At 35.2% G+C, this 21,936-nt stretch overlaps 1 protein-coding gene across 1 annotated transcript; it reads right to left on the bottom strand.

Moving 5' to 3' along the window:
* Positions 1-4,466: 4,466 nt before the first annotated feature.
* On the bottom strand, positions 4,467-21,091 carry LOC148309938 (uncharacterized). Its single transcript, XM_088259307.1, has 11 exons — positions 20,963-21,091; positions 20,484-20,661; positions 18,641-18,803; positions 17,052-17,216; positions 16,132-16,313; positions 15,814-16,012; positions 14,509-15,726; positions 13,583-13,690; positions 6,469-13,456; positions 6,111-6,265; positions 4,467-5,868 (listed from the first exon to the last, which is right to left on the bottom strand). Exons 2-11 carry the CDS (start codon positions 20,628-20,630, stop codon positions 5,789-5,791), a joined length of 9,405 nt encoding a protein of 3,134 aa, XP_088115433.1. The 5' UTR covers positions 20,631-20,661; positions 20,963-21,091; the 3' UTR covers positions 4,467-5,788.
* Between the last annotated feature and the right edge of the window lie 845 nt (positions 21,092-21,936).

Genomic DNA, 21,936 nt, shown 5'->3' with positions numbered 1-21,936 from the left:
GTTTGTAAATAGAGTAAAGAGTAAACCTACCGCTTAGTCTGAAGTTATAACGTAAGAACTAACCTAATTCCGGGTTCCTATATAATCTAGACATAAAGGGATGGACATGCAACAATAATGTTCAACGAACACCAAGTAAGCTTTGTAAATGTGTAGAGTTAAGTTAGCACATAGTTACGCCACAAACCTAGCTAAGTTTTACACCTTAGTGTTTTCAAACAAGACTGCCATAGCATCGTAATTCCTCCTCCCTCATCTCTTCAAATAGAAAACCCACGATCTAATAAATAATTATATATTAATATTCTGTCTTCCAATGTAAATAGCAAAGTAAAGAATACACACTCGCACACATATATATGTGTGTGTGTGTATGTGTTTTTTTACTGAAATATTTTAGTCATTCTTTTATTATATTATTATTAACATTATTAATACGCTAGATTAACAATCTTTTAAAGTCCCGTTCAAGAGGGATAAATCTGTGACTTTTATATTTAAAACATGTGTAATTATATTTATAGTAACTAGTTGTACAGACATACATATCACATTATAATAAACCATAATTACAAGTAAAAGGGTAATTTCATAAAAAAAACTTTTATTATTTTATTCCTTGTATCCCCTTTTCAGAAGAATGAACGATCCCCTTTTTTGAAAAGTGAAGTATCCTCATTAGAAACAACAGAAAACAGAAAAGAGGGAAAACTTAAAACTATACCAGGAGAGTGTAAACATTTGCTGTAGAAAGTATATGTATTGTACTTTAGCCAATGAAATGAATGAAACTGTTTCTTGGTGATGTTAATCTACAAACCACACATACACACAAAAAGGTAACAAAGTGTCCTATGCACCATTTAAACGCAGATATGGACCAAATAATTTACCAAAAAACACACTTCAAAAAATAATTTGGCCATCAGAAAACATTCTAAATGTCGTATATATAACGTCAGCATAAAAAATCTAGCTCCATACATCCTAGGAGAGAGTAAAAACATTGTAATTTTAGTTGTGTACTATTGTAAAGCTCAGATGGAATTTCATTTCATATTCTAATGTTATTAATAGCAAATTTGCTGAATTACTCCTGAAATTCTAGATAATAATTTTTATCTTGTTCGAGCCGAAACAGCACATTGTATTTATGTTTGTAAATACACAAATTTATTATTACGTAAGGGGTCTACAATTCAGTAAAAATGTTATCAATGGATGTCTCCCTAAACAGCTGAACTTACATATCTTTTTATGGGACTGTAATATAATACAGCAATTAAATTATGTACAACCTCATCATTTTTTAAAGACATAATATAACTCCCATTCAAACATCAGATATAAAATGAATATACTCCACATATAAAATGATTTTGTCTTCAGCACGCTCGGCTACCGTTCTGGAGGTCCCGGGTTCGATTCCCAGGGGGGGGCAAATAAATATAAGTGTTTTTTTCACTCTGGACTGGTACCTGAAGCGGAGGGCTGATCAACTTTCCTTCATGTCTTAACAATCAAGATAGCGCTGCATTTATAAGATGCAGTGCCCTATGCGCCATTGGGGTGTGGATAGGGGTTTGAAGAACACCTCATCATTTTTTAACTCCTACCACTCTGTAGGCCAGACATTCTGGCCCGTATGATTCTAGTAGGCAGCTCCGTGGGGCACAATGTCTGGCCCAGCGCAGGTATAACTTTAATCACTGATTTCTCTATCACCCAAGTATATTCTACCAAAAAATATTTCAGATTAATATAGTTAATATTATGTAACGTGGTCAGACGAATTGCCAGACAGAGTGTCCCAAAATTAGGGAACCAAAATATTTATTTTAATGGTAGAAAAACGTCGCATTTTTTTGATCAGAGTAGCTGATCAGTTATGAGAAAAAATGATCAGAGTGGAAAGGGTTAAAGATATAAATCATATAACTCCCATTCGAACATCCGATATAAAATGAATTGCAGCAAAGGTATCTCAGGTATTCTAATAAATACTAATGTATGACTACATGTCTAACCAGAAGTTTCTGGAGAGAGCGGGTTGTTCTATGCGAGGGCTCAGCTCAGATGGGCGGGGAATGTCATTCGTATGGATGACTCGCGCCTGCCCAAAGCTATTTTGTTTGGTGAGCTTCTCGAAGGAAGGCGAAAGCGAGGAGGGCAGTACAGGAGGTGCAAGGATCAACTGAATGCCACGTTGAGGTTGGCTAGGATTGATTGTGACTGGGAGTCGTGGGCTAGTTAAAAACTAGGCAGTTTATTATTTTTTGACATCTCATCAAAGATGAAGAAGAATATGGAAGTCTGGGCTATTACAGGGCTGATGACCAAAAAATAATACTAAAATAACTCCTATAATTGGAGATAATCCAGGTTTTGTGAACAAGTATTTGGACACACTCAAAATGTTGTAGGCAGAGTCTGCTTATGGCTCCGGAGTATCTAAAAAGCTGCGTATTCCAGAGGAATAAATTGATAGACGTCTCACGATTCGATCAGCTACAACTGTCATAAGTAAAGTGATCTTACCGCGCACCAAACATTGCAATCATGCCTTTGCTGTTGCGGGATTGATGACATGGAAAGGTCTTCCACTAGCAGTTAGAAACAGTGAGAGTGAGATTATCTTTAGAAAAAAACTAAAAATGCATTAGTTTCCTAAATCATTTCCACAATTTTCTTTTCCTCGATTTATCACAGAAAAGATCCCTTGTTGTAAGGTTGTATTTTAGGAAAATGGCAATATACAAATTATCCAAAATATTATTATTATAACAAGGGATGCTAGTTTTGAAATTACGATTCTTATAAATGAAAATAATGATGTTGTATATCATTATATACATCATTATCTCAGAAATCGTTAGTTTTTCTTCCAATTGAAATATAAATAAACTTAAGTGATCACTTTATACACTGTGTAACATTCAATGAAAATGATACACAAATAAAACCAATTGAATATTTTTTTCAATTTATTGTTTTTATTTTAAGTAATAAAATTTATACAACACAATAAAATACATAGATAAATACATAATGTGTATAGCACTTTTTCTCCCCAAAATTAATTACAACACAATTTTTCATAAAAATACACAGGAAAAATATATTATTTGACACATACCATAAAATAATAAAATAAAAATTGCAATTGATAAACTTGAAATCGAATAAACCTTTTATATGAATTAAAATATATACATAATACAGTGGATTTCCTTATTGCGATCACTTTGATATTGTTTTTTTTTAACGGCCAGCTGATAACATTGAGAAGATAATTTAAAATACATTTGTAAACAAATTATTTATAACAAAAGTAAAAATATTCACAAAATAAGAGTTGGCAACTTTTGATTGCAATAGACAGATTATTTTGAATAATTAAGCATGAGGGTTTGAGATAACACTGAGCAACTGATAACATTATCTGAGATCATATAAGCGGGTTCCACTATATTATTTAAAAATACAAATAAACTAACTAAAATGATTTTAAGATTTATATAAAATGGTAACTTAAACATCTTTATCCATAATACTATTTTTTTTATCAAACTCATTTCACTTTATTACAGAAACTATTAACACACTAAGGATGGGATAGGTATTTCTACCCGTTTGGTCGATTGATGCTTAAGGACGGGAAGGGTATTTATACCTTCTGCATCGGCCTCAGTCATAAAAGAAGGAATTATTTCATGTTTTTATATAAATACATATTATGTACCAATCTCTTTGTTAAGATCTCAACTATATGTCTATATTATCGAATCCTGTCGCTAGCGGTCCGCATGCGTAAAAAAATACCCGTCCGAAATGTGTTAATACACCTGTAAAGGAGCCTAAAAAAAACTTTTTCACATTGCTTAAATAATAATATCTAGCGACAAATTGTTTTTTAGAGACAACAAATGCTTTTCTTCCATTTTAACGACGATTGAGGCTTTAGACGCACAAGATTTACTGCGTGATTAGTGTGGTTGGTGTGAAATCGTCACCGAAAGAGCATCTGAGTAGAATTCAGAAGAGAATGTGTTGGCAAAAGTGGCATGCACATTCCTTTTAAAAAAGGTGACCTTAAAAGGTGACGCTATGGCGCTCCCCTCACTAATAGCACTTCCATTTAATGGTTGAAAGTGTTAAATTTTTATTAAAAAAGTTAAGTAATAACAGTTGCCATATGAAATAAACAGGCTTTTGACAGATCTGTATCCATCAAGTATGTATGGAGTAATTTTTCCTGGAATTTTTTCAAGAAATCTATTTTATACAAATAGTGCAGTAAATACAAGAAATATTTTATTATTCTTTTGAATACCATACTCTATTCGTATTATGTATAAGAATATGGATATTTCTTTCACTATTTAATATTCTCAGAATACTGTTTCTATAAATGGTAAATATAATATTTTAAATTGAAAAAAACAACCATTTTTGAAATTTTCTAATTTTTTTATTTGAATTCCTATTTTTTTTTACTTGACACTAACACCTGTTATACTTTCATGTATTGTTGTTTAATTTAAATAATGTATGTATTACTAACTTTAAAATTTCATTCACACATTTTGTCAAAAAATATACATTTTTATATATATACCGGACATTTAATTATTAAATGTCTGTATATACCGGCTTGAAAATAATACTCCCGAGATGAAAATAATATTGTGCCAAATATTATTTTAAATAAAAATTAAGTTAAGAATGGTCCTCCAAGGGGGATATTCATTCCAATCATAAAGACACAATTCAAAATAATTTCAGAATTCACAACTAAACTGAACACCGTAAGCCTTATTTTACGAGAAGCCAGAAGCTCCTTTTAAAGTAAGAAAGGCATATCAAAGTCTGACTCATTAATATCACTAACATACAGGTATAATAACGTCTTCAGTACGAAATTCATCTTTAACAGCACCATTTCAATTGTTGTCAACAGGTATACACAATTTTTAGCCAAACATACTTTTTCCCAATCCATTACAATATGTTAAATGAAATCAAAAACATTTGTATATATGTACAGATAAAAAAATAAAAATCTAAATGCGCCAGTTTTATGAAGTTATATAGAGCATACGAGACTTGGGGATAAATACTAAGACTCAAAATTAAAATATATTTTTATTTAATTTTTATTTCTAATGCCTACTATCACAAATGTTAGGTAATTTATATGGCATTTTTAACACTTCCGCGATTGGCACACGGACTGTGTCACTGTCGATAATATCCATCTACAGTTCGGCACACAGTTGTGCCAGCGCAACACCCCAGATTTATATTGATTTTCGATATTCTAATCCTACAGATTTAAAGCTCAAAATTTTTATTATTCTTCTATTGACATCTATCTTAACCATTGTTGTCAAGCAATTTTTTCATCAACCCCGACCCTAATTATACTCGGACAGTCTGCCTCATAAAATAATACGGGAAAATCCGTTTGAGCTATTTCTCCGCCGTGGTGTCCGTACCACATCCGGGCAAAGGGTTAAGTTTGATTAGTTTAGGATGAGAATGATCAGACTAGGAACCGAATTTGCGAAGATTCTGAAAAATATAAACAACTTGAAAAGTTGCCTAAACTATGTAAATGTAGATTCGTTAGGAAACTAAAATATATGTTTAATTTCCAAAAAACAAAATGAAACGAGTATTTATCCCCAAAGCGGTAAGTCAATATTAGCATAAAGTAAAATGAACAAAAGTGGGTACTTCAATACTTTGAGTAGGAATGCTACAGACACATTGGAATAAGCAGCTTTTACATATGCACCACTTTCGGAGTTGTTTTGCCCCACAGCCAGTTTAGCAGCACGGTGGACGCACTCTGGGTATCTCGAGCTAAAAAAAGTACAAATAAAAACATCAGAATTACGTAATTTTTAATTATTTATTTATTCTAAAGATTCTTCTTCTTTTTCTGCTTGGTGTAGGCCTTGTGCCTGTTTTTAAAAGGGATTAGCTTCCTGCGACGTTGATTCCTAGCTGTCAATCCATCTCTTTGGTGGTCTGCCCGGGAGCTGTCTACCATGGGGTTAGCATTATTATAATTATTATTTGTAAAGAAAATGTTTCGAACTTACTCAATGTAAAATGGGCTTCCCTTAATCTGGCCGCTGCCTCCGGCGGGAGATTCTGGACATCTCTCTGGAGCAATTCCATTTGTCTGTTTCGATGTTCCCTGTCATCCTTCAATCTGATGTCTCTCATATGTCCCACCTTGTGTAGCTGAGACAATCTACAAAACACATCAATGTAAATTTTAAAAATCTTTTCAAGAATCGCGACAAGACAAAGGACGGTTACTGAGGCGTAAAAATAATAATTAATAATAAGTACAATTCATTACTTAATGCAAAAACCTCGCTAATAAACATTTGAATCACCAGGATTATTTGAATTTCAATACTTACAGAAGATCAAAGGATGTTTTTCACTTACTTTGTTTCTAAGGACTTGGCGTCTTCCGGAGATTCCCCGGACCTTTCTTCCGAATGTCTTTCGCTCGGCAACTGAGGTTTGCTCGAAGCTTCTAAATCCGTAACTTCCGACCTCTGTCCTTCCTTATCCTCTGCGGTGCCGGTTTCACTTTCCGATGTTCTCGACTGGCTGGAACTTCTCTTGCAACGTAATTCCTCATTGGCCCTGATCGCATTAGACAATTTCAGTTGTAAAGTATCCCTCTCTTCCAACAATTGCATCAGTTCCACCGTCAGCTCCTCGCAGCGGACATCTCTCTGGTGTAGCATATACAGAGCTAGATCTAGGTCGGCTCTCGGAGTCTTATCGAATGGATCCGAAGGAACTGAGCTTCTAGCAGCGGGAATTTCCGCCCCGGGTTTTGTATCTTCCGCAAATGTCACGTGACGCCCGGCCTTATTCTTGTAATTTTCTTGCAAATGTGAAATAGCTAGTTCTTCGTACGCTTCGGTTTGAGAAGCCAAATTTTCTCTCTGGGTTACAATTTCAATTTCCTGAGTCTCGAGAGCTTTCCTCATCCCTCGCATTTGTGCATCGCTTTCCGCAATCTGCGATTGTAGTTCTTGAACTTTCATATTCGCGCTCTTGCATTCGTTGATCTTTGTCTCCAATTGAATTTCCAAAGCCTCCGTTTTATCCCTCAATTCGGCGATGCTCTTTTCGTAAGATGTTCTCTCTTCGTGGAATGCCAGCCTCATGTTGGCAAGTTCCGCATCGTGCTCGTGGACCGTATCAGAAATCTTATTTTCAGCCTCGAACAGCTGCTGCCGAATGACCTCATAGTCTGAATCTTTATTATTTATGGTAACGTTATATTCGTACACTTTTCTGTTGAAGTTTTCCTCCAGTTGTTTTATATGTAGAACGGTCTCTTCTAGACTTTTATCTTTCACAGATATTATGTGTTCGTACTCGATCAGTTTTTGACTTCCAGATCTCAGTTGTTCCAACTCCCGATTCAACAGAACCACTTCACTTTCCTTATCTTTCAATAAACTTTCCCAATGTTCTTTATCTGTTAAACAACTTTCCCGTTTCTCTTGCTGTAAATCATTTGCACTACACAAGCTCAGGTACTTGTCCTTTTCGTGAGTAACTTTCTGTAATTGCTGTTTAGTTTCTTCGAGAACTATATTGCACTCCGTATACAAGTCGTTGGAATGTCCGAGCTGAGTTTCCAGTATTTTATTCGCTTCCCCGAGTGACTGTTCAACATTGGCAAACTCAGCTTCGCGCATAGCTAAATGTTGTTTCCACATCTCCGCCACTTCTGCTCCCCTTTGATCGATAGCGTCTGTAACGTTGTTTCGTAATTCGGCCAAATTTGAAAGGAGTGTCGCATTTTCCGAATTGAGTTTATCTATATTGTCTCGCAAATTCTTAGCGTCGGCTTCGTAAGAGTTAACCTTTTCTTTCAAAGAAATTATTTCGACAGTTTTCTGATCTAATTCTTGGGTCAAATTGTGAATTTGATCTGTAAATCTTATGACTTGCTTCGTTTCGTCGCTGATATTTTTATCATTAAGTTTCCTCAAAAGATTATCATATTTTTCACTGAGCTCTTCATTTTCGTAAGATATTTTTATTAATTCAGCTTTACAAGCGGCTTCTTGGGCAATTATATCCTTATGAATCATTTGCAACTCTTCATTATCTTTACGAACAGAACTGAGCTCCAACTCCATTTTATCTTTTTGCGTGGCCATTTCGTTGAATTTCTCTTGGAATTCATAGTACTCTTTCACGAGAGATTCGAGCTTTTCTTTTAAATCTGTATTCTCGAGTAAGAAGTACTCATTTTGATTTTTGGACTTGAGCGAGTGTTCTAGCTCCTTTTTCAGTTCTGAATTTTCTTTTACGCCGGTCTCTAGGTCGGCTTTGAGGATTTCGTGGGCTTTATTCAATTCATCTAACTGTTCTTTTAAGCTACTAATTTCCAAAGACTGAACATTATTTGATACAATACCTGATTTCAAATTGTCACAATATTCTGTGATTTCTTTTAGATTTGCATTCAAATCATCGTTTGCCGATTTTAACTCTGACAGTTGAAGCGATTCGTGAACTTTTAATTTTTCGATTTCTTCATTAGCCGCATTATAGAGTTCGTTGATTTCGGAAAGTTTGACTCTCAAAGTTTCATTTTCTGACTTCATCTCGGTTAATTCGTTCGATTTTTGATTTCTGAGTCTTTCTAAATCTAACTCCAACGATTTAGATTTGTTTATCGATTGTTGCTGTTCTTCTATAAAGGCTTGCAGTTCTTCATTGTCACCTTCGAGATCCTGAATTTTTTTATTCAATTCATTTATTTGACTAGGCGAGATTCCAAAATCTACGGCGTCTCGAGACTCAGGTTTGGGAGCGGACTCGACTTTCGGTCGTTCGACAGTATCACCTTCATCAGAAAAGTTGGAATCCCATTCCAGATTCTTAATTCTTTCATTTAAACCTTTATTTTTAGACATGCAAATATTCATTTCAATATCTTGTCTTTCTTTCATTTCCATCAACCTTTCATTCGCTGATGTGAGAATATCGATTCTTTTCAGAAGGCCATCTTTTTCAAGTTTTTCCTTATTCATATCGGCATTCATTTCTTTAATTTTTTCTTCGAATTTTTTTATTTGAGACGCTAGTTCATCTTGTATCGTCATGTCCAACATATTGAAGTCAGATGTAGATTTCACATTTTTCAATTCTTTATTTAAAATATCATTTTTCGACTTGAATTCTTTTAATTTTATGAGGGCTTTTGTTACTTTTTGCTGGCTCAGATTCAATTCAGTTTTCATTTTATCATTTTCTTCGGTTAAATATTGGATTTGGGACTGTAGATCGCGGATTTTACCGGAATCTAAAACAGCCGTGTTCTGACTCGAAGTAGTCTCCGTTATTTGGTCTTCAATAACCACATCTTGTCCTCCCCATCCCCACCCGTCTTCTTCTTCATTCACATCTGGTTTGACTGGCTCATCAGCATGACACAAAAATGTTTTTCTGGGTTGTAAAATTTCTTCATTCACCGGGATTGTATTGTTAGAAGGTGTATTAAGTTCCACCCTTACCGGTTCGGCGGGATCATGTTCAAAGTTACGAATCATGCGTTTGTCTAGATCAGACGGGCCTTCGTATTGCAATTTATCTGCCGGAATAATTTGGTCTTGTAAGAATTTTAAAGCTTCCGCATCTAACGATCGCTGTGACTCGACAGGACGTTCAACATTAGCGAACGTTTTCTGCACGTGTGAGGTTGTAATTTCCGTCTCTATTTCTTCGGGCGGTACAGCATGTTGAGATAGTGACTGAATTGATAGATTTAATTGTATTATCTCGCTTTGGAGCTGTTTGATCGCTAAATCTTTTTCGTTGATGGTATTTGTCAACTGTTCGCAAGTCAATCTGAGCAGCCTTTCAGCCTCCACTGCCTCTGATAACTGAGAGAAACAGGTTTTGAACTGACTATCGAGCTTTTCGATTTCTCTATTCTTATCTCGCAAAGTCGGATCGAGATCCTGCAAACTGTCTCCAAAGTAATTCTTCAGTTGTACTTCCGAAGGTTGAACGACTGCAGCTGCAGTTTTTACTTCTTCGAGACTAGAAATGAGTCTGACAATTTCGAGATCTTTTTCTTTCAAAACTAAAGATAATTCTTCCAGTTTTTTCTCCAAATTTGAAGGTGGAATATTTTTAGTTTGCGCGGCTTCTTCTAACTTGATGAGCGCACTCTCATGCTCCGCCTTGAGAAAGTCGTATTCCGTTTGTAAATCTTTTAGAGTCTGCGACTGCGCGAGCATCTCATCTTGAAGCCTGTCATATTGATCTTTGGACATCCTTCTTTGAGTTTCATAATTACTTATCTGAGAGTGGAAATCCGATTCCATCAATTCTAATTCTTTACTTTTAGTTTTAGAGGCATCGGAATACTCGGCAGATAGCCTTTTCAGGTCATTTTCTAAGTATGCGATGCGTTCATTAGCTTGAATTCTTTCCTCTTCGATGACTTGTAAATTAGTAATGTCCGCCGTTAAACGATTCACCGTGGATCGCGCACTTTCCAATTCGGACTTTAAAGATTTGTTAGATTCGGAGAGAGAATTAAGTTTTTGAAGGAAATCTTGGTTCTCATTTTGGGTATCTCGGAGTTGCTTTTGAATAAGCTCATCGTGCACGATGAGAGCCGCAAGTCTCTTTTCCAACTCGTCTTCGTGTATCGAAGATTCGGAACAAGCGGCATCTTTCTCGTGAAGTTTAGATACCAAACTATCCGTCTTCCTCTCTAAAGACGATCTCCTTTCTTCCATCGTGGACACGCTCTCTTCTAATCGAGATATTCTATCTGTGTGCTTCAGTATTTCAGCTTCGAGATTCTCAATGTATAAATCTCTCTCTTGTATCTTAGCGTCGTGAGCGCATTTGAAATGATCGTACCGTGTTTGTACATCATCTAGTTTCTCGAGTAAATCTGTTATTTCTCGCTGCTTCTCGTGGATTTCATTGTCTAAAATCTCAATTTTAGACAGTGCCATCTGGGTATTCTCTAATTCCTTTTCATACAAACTGTTTTTAGTGATCAAATTCTTATTTTCAAGCTCAATTTGGTCACATTTGGAATCTCTCTCCGAAAGTTGTCCAACTAGCGAGTTATTTGTTCTCTCTAATTCTTGATTACGGAGTACTACAGAATCGAGTTCCATCATAGCGGAAGTATACTGAGACTGCGCAGCTGTCAATTGACTTTGTAGTTCCGATCGCTGTTGTATGGAGGAATCGGTACTCTGTTCGATTGCGGACTGAGCCAAACTAAATTGGGAATTTGCATTATGCAAGTCCTGTTGCAATTTCTGATTGACAAGAGTAAGTTGTTCGTATTCGTTGACTCGCTCGGCCAGTTGACTCTTCAAGTCGGCCGCCTGAGTTTCGAGTTCGGCGCACTGCGCGGCTTTCTTTTTGATGTTGGCGGCAAACTTTTTCAATTTTTCAAACTGTTCTTTGCACTTTTTATCTAATGAGGAATGTTCTTCCCGCAGCTTCAGCTCGTTGGCTTCGTGAGCCGAACAAGTTTGTTCCAACTGACTAACTTTACTTCGGAGCGCATCCCTATTGTCTTGTTCTTCTTTTAAACTGTTTTTCAATTTGTCATATTCTATGGATTCCTTGCGTAATTGTAGTTTTATTTCGTGAATTTCTTCATCTTTACTGGAACACTCGGCATTAAGGCTGAGATAATCTTTGTATTTCTCTTCCTTTTCAACCAACAACATGTTCAATTGTGACTGGTTACTGTTTACGGTCACTTTCAAGTCTGCAATTTCAGATTGATGATCTAACAGCCGCTCGTTTAGTAATTCTTCAGAAGCGGATAATTTTTCCACTTCTGATTGCAATTCCCTTATTTTGATTTCATTTTCTGAAATAACGCCTTGCAACTGAAGAACCTTATTCTCGAGTTGTTTAATCGTATTAAGATATTGCGTACCTCGCGTTTCTTCATTTTCAAATTGAGCTACACTCGATTTGAGCGTATTGATGACAGAATCCAATTGACTTATTTGAATTGTGAATTCTTCTATTTCTTTATTTTTATTACTGATAACATCGTCAAATGTATTAATTTTCTTTCTCAGTTGTTCGTTTTCCGAACTCAAATACGAAACATCATTTTCTTTCGATTTTAGCCCATCATCTAGTAATTTGAATGTAGCTTCCTTGTCTTTTAAGTCTTCAGAGAGTATTTCCCTTTCTTCGCTCAGTTTAGTGAACTTTTCCCGGAAAATAACCAACTGTCCGTCTAAGGAATCTCGTTCTTCTTTGATGTGTGTCAACTGTTCATTAAGAATTTCATTATCCTTAAGCGCTTTAAGCAAATCATCTTGCGAAGCAACCGTACTCGGAACCTGCTTATCTTTTAACTCGGCTAACTCGGAAGAGAGACGATCAATTTCAATTTCTTGCTGTTTATTAATATTTTTTAATCTCAAAATTTCTTTTGTCAATTTCTTGGAGTCCTTAGCTGTTAATTTAACATTTTCTGATGATTCTAATTGAGCTGATGACTCTCTAACCTGAATGTCTATCGGACGATCCGAATCTTTCGATAATTCCGCAGTTTTCTTTTCGGTGGTAGGCGGACTCTCAGCAGTTTTGACATCAGTTTTCATATTTTCGTCAGAAAACAGTTTCTTGATTTGCTCCAATAGAGCGCGATTTTCCTGTTTCAATTCATCGATATTGTTGCTAATGGCCAGATTTTTGTCTTCCTCGGATCTCAGGGCTTCGGAAACATTTTGGCATTTTAATTTCAAAGCTTGGCAGTTTTCTTCCAAATTATCTTTTTCTCGGAGAAGTTCTTCTAATCTCGATGATAGTGAAATATTTTCGTTCTTCAATATGTCCAATTTCTGCATCACTTCGTGTCTCTCTTGGGTGAACAGATCTATCTTAGCTTGCAGTTCGGAGCTTTCGGCACTCAGCATCGCAGAGCTATCTCTTCTGATGGCATTCTCGAGAATGTTAGAATGACTCGGGAACTCTTTATTTTCCGAACGAGCGCCATCCAAACTCTTCTCGTACTGTTCGATTTCCATCTTTTCTTGGGTGGTCAGCGATTCCACCATTTCGATAGATTCGGCGGAGCTCACCTTCTCGGCGCTCAGTTTTTCCAGTCTATCGATCAGGTCCATATTTTCTTGGATATAGCACTCTAGCTTATTGTTGAGTTCCGTTTTTTCTTTGTTTAATTCTTCTATATTTGACAAAAAATTGTTTTTCTCCGCCTTCAAACCCTCAATTTCTGAGAGAATTTCTTTATTTTTATTCGACAGCACGTCCAGCTCCTCTTCTAACTGCGCAGATTTGAGCTCGGCCGAGACATGCTCATTTTCGAAGAAGGTCAAGTCGGACACTTTATCCTCCAGGGCAGAAATTTGTCGTTTTAGACTATGGAGCTCTGAAAAAAAGTACAACATTCGTAAGTAATAAGCGCCAGAATCTTCGATTTGCCACTCATATTAGAAAATACAAATATTATATTTCGAGTGTGTCATATTATGACCAAATTAAAATGTCCAATTACCTTGCACCATGTCAAACTTCTGAGTTTCTAGATCTGCAATCGCCTTCAGTCTTTCCTCGGCAATATTTTCCATTTCCATAAGCTTTGCATGCAATTGTGAATCAGAAACTGTAATAGGTCAAACAATTTATAAAATGTTGAAATTTAGGGATGAGAATCGGAATCGTAACCTTAGTAGTCAGTATACCCTCCGCAAAATATTTTTGTTTTCGAATAAGCCTCGTAAAAAGAGTTTTTCACTATAAATAACAATGCCTTTTGGTTTTTGCAGATAATCTACTAAATGAAAAAAAAATAAAGACCTGTTCTAAATAGTTACTGACTTTAGTTTAAAAACAGATTTTTATTATATCCCTTCCTCTATAGTCGACATGTATGTTAAAGGTGATAAATAAGGCTCATACGTGACCCATCGTGCATGGTATACATGTTCTCAGGTTTATGGCCTTATATCTTAACAAATTCATACAATTTTTAATTGAAAATAACTCAAACACATGGTCTAAAAACATATTTCGAATGACATCTCACAAACATTTATAAAATAGTTTAAGAAATCAGATCTCAGAATGTAACATTTCCACAATCCGAGTTTTAAGTTTGTAATCCACAGAGTAATTGATCTATTGGCAACGCAATATAGAGCAGACAGAGTGGTTTGTTCAGTTTGTAAGGAGCAATATTATTATAAACAATTATTTTTTTCTCAGTACATATGTATAAATACTGAGGTGTTGACAAATTTATTCAAAAAGATATTGAGGGACATTGTACATTGAAATTTTTTAAATATTATTCTCTGGCACAGCTCCTTAGCTATTGCGCTTAAATAAAAAAGACAGAGAAAACTTTAATCAATACAATAATGAGATAAATAAAATCCTTAAAAAATTGCTTAATTTTGCAAATAATAAAAGGTTTATCACCTCTGCCGCTGTCATAGTCAACCAGGTGCAGCTGAAGGTTTCCCTTCTCTTCTTCCAACTCGGCGATCTTTTGAGTCAACGCAGCAACGTCACTTTGCAAACGAACCATTTCAGAATTGCTATCGGAAACTTTACTAAAATCATCGATACTCTTTTGCATCTGCTTCACCTTGGCTTTATGGGAAACTTTGACCTTCAGCATGTTTTTATTTGCCTCGGCCAGTTCTTTAGTAAGCTTGGTAATTTCATCGCCGGCCACTTGGAGCTGTTGCTCGACCGAATCTTGGCTCGTCTCCGAATTTCCCGGTGCGCTTAGAGATTCTTCTAGAGCCAGTGATGAGGATTCTATCATTTCTTCATCTTTGGATAACTCTTTTTCAATAGGTTTATCTACAGATAGAGTGCTAGCCGAAATAGACGAATTATCAATAATTTCTTCATTGCTAGTATTAGCTATCAGTCCTTTTAGTTCGATACATTCGGTTTCTTTTTTAAAGAGGAGAACTTCTTTTTCTAGAACTTGCTTATTCAGAGATTGAATTATTATTTCCAGGTTATGGAGAGAATCGTGCAATTCTTTGTTGCTCGGTTCCTTGGCATCGCCGGGTTTTGCTGTAACATCGGTTTTGGGTTGAGTTTTGTACTTCTGGGAGCCTTTAGGTTTGGGGACAGCTTTTCTTTTCTTGGCCGGTTTAGGAGAATCATCTCTAGCTTGTTTCGATGGCGACAGACTCTGTTCTTTATCTTGGATCGCAGCCGGGTTCATTTTTTCCTGCAATTCGATGTTAGACTGTCTGAGGACGGAATTGAGTTTTTCTAATATTTCTATTTTTTCACTAAGAGCGTTCATTTCGTTTATTTCAGCGCTTCCCTTCTCTTCGTGCGCCGCAGAGTCACCCTCGGCAGATTTGATTTTCAAACTTAATTCGTCGATAGTTTTCAAATTGTCCGCGAGGTCTATTGTCATTTGATTTATTTCGGATTCCTTTATAGCCAGCTGTTCTTCTAATTGGTTATTATGAACACTAAGATTGAATCTTTCAGTTTCCAATATGGTGTTGGCTTCCTCCAAATATATGACTCTATTTTTACTAATTTCTAATTCATCCATTATTGCTTGTTTTTCCAATTTCATCTTACTTTCCATGGACGCAAAGTTCTCTTGCATTTTATGCATTTGTTCTTTGGTATCATCCAACAAATCGAGAGTATTTTTGCCTGAAATTTCATCAAAAACATTCAATTAAACAGGCTTAAATCAAACATAGCTTAAATTATAGATCAATGGTAGGTCTATGTATTTACCTTTTTTACTAAGATCAGCGGACATTAGGGTTATCGCTTTAGTTTTGGAATCAATAACAGAGTCCTTTTCTTTGCATGTTTCTTGCAGATCAAGGATGTTTCCCTCCAGGAATGTGATTCTATTTCTTAGTTCATTAATGATTTTAGGTTCGACAGTTTCTTCGAGTGGCGTTGATAATTTTACTTTAGTCTGGGTAGTCTGAAAATTCACAAAATAATGATCGAGTTGAAAAAAATATACATAAAAGACAAAATCAAGTTTACTTTTTCACCAAGAGGACATCCAAAAAGAGATTTTAAATAATCGGACCCGCGTACCTGCAAAATTTCAGCAGATTGATTTTGACTCTCTTCGAGCTGTTTTTGAATTTTGGCTAAGGCTACTTCCAATTCTTTTTCATTTTTAGCTCTCTCCGCAATCATCGCTTTGCGTTCCTTTATCTGTTGATGAAGCATCTTCGTAACCTCTCGACTGGGAGTTTTTACTTTGGTTCCAACCTCTGATATAAAGAAGGACATTAACAAAAAATTAATTCATTTCATTTTTTAAAAAAACAACAAAATTTCAAGTGAAATATACAGCAAAATCTAATTGTTACATTTTCTAACTTCTTACACAGAAAGATTATATTCCCACTTAATCCTTCAAATAAATCAACATTTTTATACCTCGATTTCACATCACCCGTAGAATATGTAACCATGTTTTTACAACAGTAACAAAAATATTTACTCATTCACATTATGGTAATGATTTTGTCTATGCCAATTTAAAACTAGTGAAAAACGCAGCTAAACAGACTTTCTTTACTTGAGTCTCAGTAAGATAAGCAAAAATAAAATGAATTATCAAACATTTTTGGAGCCGTAAGTTTAAATTTTACCGTGACCCAACTCCAAAACAAAATAATTGCAAAAAAGTTGTGTTGACCTTTTCAATGCACGGCTTCTACCATATTTTATCAAAGACTGATTTTCATTGAATCATTATATGTATAAAATCGACATATTACAATTGGCCCTGCGAGCACAATCCCTTATTGATGTTTACGCTTTGCACTTATTTACCAAGTAACAACTCTCAATAAAAATGGATGAATTAAAATTACAGATAAAAATTACAAGTGGGTTCAAATTGTAATTTTATTACATGCCTTTTTCTGTAAATTGCGCGATATTAATGATATTTTTACACGTAGTTTAGTACCATCAGCAGTAGTTATGGGCAATACACTTACCGGCAGACTTGTGTGGAACACTCAGAATAGTAGGGGAAGCGGTGGATATGGCAGGATTCACTTGGGTGGTAGAGGTAGATGATACAACATCCGAACTAACATCGGGGACAGGAACATTCATGGCTTCAAGGGGCACTTCAGGAACTACTACAGGTGCAGTCGATACTGAAAAAAATAAAGCCAAGACATTAAAACCACAAAACATGTAGAGGTAAACCTTGTGCAACGCCGGCATCTCTCGGAAGGGAACCACGGTGTAAAAAGAACACAAATACATATAATAGACGATATAAGGTTAGGTTCCGTACCAAAATTCTAATGACAATCTAGCATGTTTATTTAATACATAGCCTATATATCGTAGTCGTACAGGAGAAAGTGACCAAATAACAAAACGTAAAATGTTCAGGAGAGCCATTTAAGTCACTTCTGCTTGGCAAGAAAATAAACATCAATGCAGTTAGTCATTTTTAACAAGTCAATATAATACTTCCATGTTTAAAATCGCTTTGGGATTTTTTCCAGGGCAATATTAAGCTAGTAAGATATTAGATAGTTAATAATCACGTTTTTGTAAAAAATGCACTTGGTCACTTTCTCATGCATACATATCGCGCAGTCCTTTCAAGAACGTCATAAATCAAAATATGTACTTGATTTTTCAGGAGAACGTTTTTAAAGTTTAAAAATATAATACAATGTATTAAAAATAAATATCAAGCCACTTTTTGAACTTTTTACTGTGCAACAGATCTTTTTAGATAAAATCTGAAGGTTTTTTTCTTCATTTGAAAAATATTTAGTATTTTAAAAAAATAACTAAACAATACATTTTATTCAAAATGCAAAAACAACACTTTCTGCCCTGTAGCGGGTAAATATTAAGTTAAAAATATGCCTCTTTTGCTGGGATATAGTACATTTTCTGGGCATTCCGAAAACACGCACAACTGAAAATTGACGATTTTCGATTTATGACGTTCTTGAAAGGAGTGAGCGATATATATATATATATCCAAAATAAATTGTAAATGTATTTATCAAATAATGTTTCAATACGTATACAGATTGAAAAATCTCTTGATATTGTTAATGATTATTTTTAAATAAATATTAATTCACCAGTTCATCGGCACAAAATTAAATTCTCAGTCTTTTTTTGAAAAAAGTATATAATTTCATTTGCTTTGATTATTACTTATTTTTTTGCCAAATCATAGCACAAGGGTGAATGGCAGCAGTGATACTACGTATGACATTTGCTCTTCGATTGATATTTGTCTCGCAGAACTCATCTGTTAACTTTTCTATAGAAAAAAGGATACGAAACAGATCGGCCATCGGTTTTCCCTGCATTTTCTTTCTAATCCTCTTTTTCTTCTTCTTTGGGATTTTATGATTGCGATCTAATTCCTCCATTAACTCTTCAAATTCTCGATTAGGAAAACTCAACGGCCGGCACCAACCTAATTACGGCGTAATTGTGAATTGGCGTAAGTCAAACCAACGCAAAACGAGGTTCACCTGCACATATGTTTTTGCATTTGAATTGTTTGGTATTTTGAAAGGCTTTTTAAGTTAAGGAATACCTGATGGAACGGGGGCATTCTTCAGTTTAGTGCCTTTGGCACGATCGCGAATTCGGGCTAACTGGGAAACGCACTTTTCCATCTTCAACCGGGATGATGCGATTTTCTGCGTGCGGGCGGCTTCCTCCGCTATCACCATCTCTTTTAAATGTGAGATCATCACCTAAAACACGACAAGCCCGGTTGTAATGCATGCGCCAACAGGTTGAGATAGGGAATATAGCACTAGCTTGTGTATTTGTATCGGGCTGTGATCCCGTGGTTAGTATCGTGGACTCTTGAGTCAGAGTTTCTCAGTTTGAACCCACTCTACCACAATTTGATACCTATTTCTAATAATGAGCTGCGTAGGCTCACGGAAATACTATGAAATTGAAGTATTTTTGTAAATAATAAAAACATAAGAATATTTATATTTTTTTTAGATATAAAAAAATGAGACAGTGCTAATTTATAAGAGTTTGTCGAGACTAGGAGGGCGAGGTAAAATTATTTTATTAATTTATTCAGCAGTCACTTAGTAAAATTTATCCATGTTTAATTTAAGTTTTGCTTGGTAAATACCACCATTTCTTAACATCTATTGTTACACGTGTTTCGATGCATTCCGCATACGGTGTTTGAAAATGATGCAGAATGCATCAAAACACGTATCAAAATAGATTTTGAGGTAATTAATAGTGGTATTTACTAAGTAAAACGTAAATTAAAAATGATTTTTCTCTGATTTGTCGACTTCTCACCATGGGAGTTCAAACTTAACTTACTAACTAGTTTTTTTTTTATCATTTAAGTTTTTAAAGTTGATACATATGTAAATAAATATATAACAGCTAGGAGAAATACTATAAAATGTGCATAGCGATCAATGGAATGGCAAATGTTTGGCATAAGTCTGAGAGATAAAATTAACTGAAAACATAAAAAAAGAGGAGTAGGTTGATCATAAAAAAGATGGGCTGATGACATAATTCCTGTCGCCGGCAAAATTGGACAAGAGTGGCCCAAGAAAGAGAAGCGTAGAAAAATGTGGAAGAGGCATCCAGCAGTGGAGAGATGGCTGAAGAAGAGAAGAAGATGAGAAATACTACAGTAAAACATTTAGCCTACATACAATTGTAGCACTACAAACATATGCTACGATTGTAATATTCACACAATTTTGTTGTGGTAGGTGTTAAATGTAGCGTTCATTGATATAATTGAACGATACATTTCTATGATTATATTGTGTGAAGTTAACTACAGGAAGTATGGAAAATATAGCCAATGTACTGGATGTAACATACATGGCAGCTCTCACGACCTTCAGACTACCTAATGTAGCATTTTACTGTGTTGAGCCACACACTACCTTCGACACCTACATAGTTTGTACGAAAACTAAAACGAATCTAATAAATATAAATCTGTGTAACTTCATATGAAACAAAGCGCTACATTAAGCGACCTTGAGGTAGTATTCACGGAAATCATCTTCTTCTAACCCTTATCTGCACCCATTGGTGCATAGGGCACTGCATCATATAGATGCAGCGCTATCTTGATCGTTAACACATGAAGGAAAGGTGTAAAGGATCAGCCCTCTGTTTCAGGTACCAGTCCAGGGTAATAATATTAAATAAATATTAGAGTGAAAAATAACTTAATATATTTATTGAACCCCACCCTGGGGATCGTACGGTAGCCAAGCGTGCTGACCATTACATCACGGAGGCGGATTTCCTTCACGGAAATAGCACCGCATAAATTATCAAAACTTAATATTATTTTTAATTTCATTTCATGGTTACAAACTGTGTTGACTCATCGCAAACTTAATGGGATAAAGAAAATCACTGACCTGTTGCTGAGAAAATCTTTCATTAAGATCGTCCATTTCAGCGACGTGAGAACTCTGAGATGACATCGCAGAACTATGGGGGTTCGGACTTTTATCGACTTCTTCATCCTCGCCAGGCCCAGGGCCAGCGGGGTCGTTTTCGGACATTGTTATCGAATCAATCTATTACCGGAAGACACTAGAAGCGAATTCATAAAGAAAAAAACAATTAGAAATTCGTTTCAAACCTCAGAATTCGGTGTAGGTGCAGAATAAGGTCATTGGTGTTCACATTTTCATTTTAACGTAACCGTAATTGTATACATTTCAAACCTTACTAAACAAATCATATTTATACACACAACAAAACGTATTCTTTTGTACAAAACCTAAAAATACAGTATTTTTCGAAAATATATATATGGAATGACGTAGTTCATAACATTGCGAAAATACTAATTGAAGCCATTCAAGCAACTAAAAACAAGATAAATACTTACAAATTTTATTTTCTAGCAAAGAAATTAACATATTATCAATATAACAGATAGAGTTTAAGCGTTTAAACGCATAATATTTTCCGATCATTTGTTATTTTACTCTGTCAGATTCCATATTGCCAACACGTCAGTGTAATTCAGTGTTGCAATATATTGTACACAGACTAACTATTTATATAATATTGTAGTATTGATATTACACAATACTCATTTTCCCCTGTTCGTATCACAAAATCTATCCCATTTTTTTCACTAATATCCAGGCTGAATGGGGTGAATAGATATGATAAAAAATGATTTCGATGAAAATAGATGAATTCTATTTCAATGAGAATGTGCTATAACATATTATGGTCATCAATACTAGTTTCTGAAATTTAGTACCGTTTTTTTCAATCATGGGTTGAGGTGTAAGCACATTAAATATAACAATTTTAATAGCCAAGTGGGGTGAATAGAAATGATATATTTACATACAGCAGACCCCCCTATAACGTTAAGATAGGTACAGCGTTATCAGAAGGGACGTGATAGGGAAGTTAATATTCTTAGATTGTATTTAAATTTTAAATGACTTATTACATTCATTTCCGCTAGTTAAAATGTAAAAATTAAATTTAAGACATTAACCCTTTATAAAATTCCTTAAGATAAAGAGGTACCTATGTCAACGTTGTAGGGGGTGTTACTGGGAATTAATGTCCTCCCCTCAACGGGCCACAGTAAAATAGTCAAAAATTGACCGGTCCGCGGCAATTAAAAGGTTAAAGACAACTATTTTATGTTTTGCACATAGAGCGGGAATAAAACAGCAAATAGGTTTTAACCGTTTTATTGTTTTTTTCCACCAAGATTAACGTATTTCTGGATTTGGTCGAATCAATTCTGGAACCAGTTGTTTCACTTGTAGTGATGCAGTCGAAATTACGTTTATGAAGACGTTGACTGTTTCTTCTGGCGACTGCAACTTTTGA

The sequence above is a fragment of the Brachycentrus maculatus genome, unplaced genomic scaffold, assembly GCF_059751285.1.
Source record: "Brachycentrus maculatus isolate JH-2025_06_01 unplaced genomic scaffold, ASM5975128v1 h1tg000115l, whole genome shotgun sequence".
Taxonomy (NCBI): Eukaryota; Metazoa; Arthropoda; class Insecta; order Trichoptera; family Brachycentridae; genus Brachycentrus; species Brachycentrus maculatus.
Note: the sequence above shows the minus strand (reverse complement) of the source record. Positions and strands in the feature narration are given on the sequence as shown.

Coding starts and splice junctions, on each gene's coding strand:
- LOC148309938 (XM_088259307.1), bottom strand. CDS start 20,630: ATGTCCGAAAACGACCCCGCTGGCCCTGGGCCTGGCGAGGATGAAGAA. Junction 18,804..20,483: donor AAAGATTTTCTCAGCAACAG/GTCAGTGATTTT, acceptor GTCGTGTTTTAG/GTGATGATCTCACATTTAAA. Junction 16,013..16,131: donor AATCTGCTGAAATTTTGCAG/GTACGCGGGTCC, acceptor GTGAATTTTCAG/ACTACCCAGACTAAAGTAAA.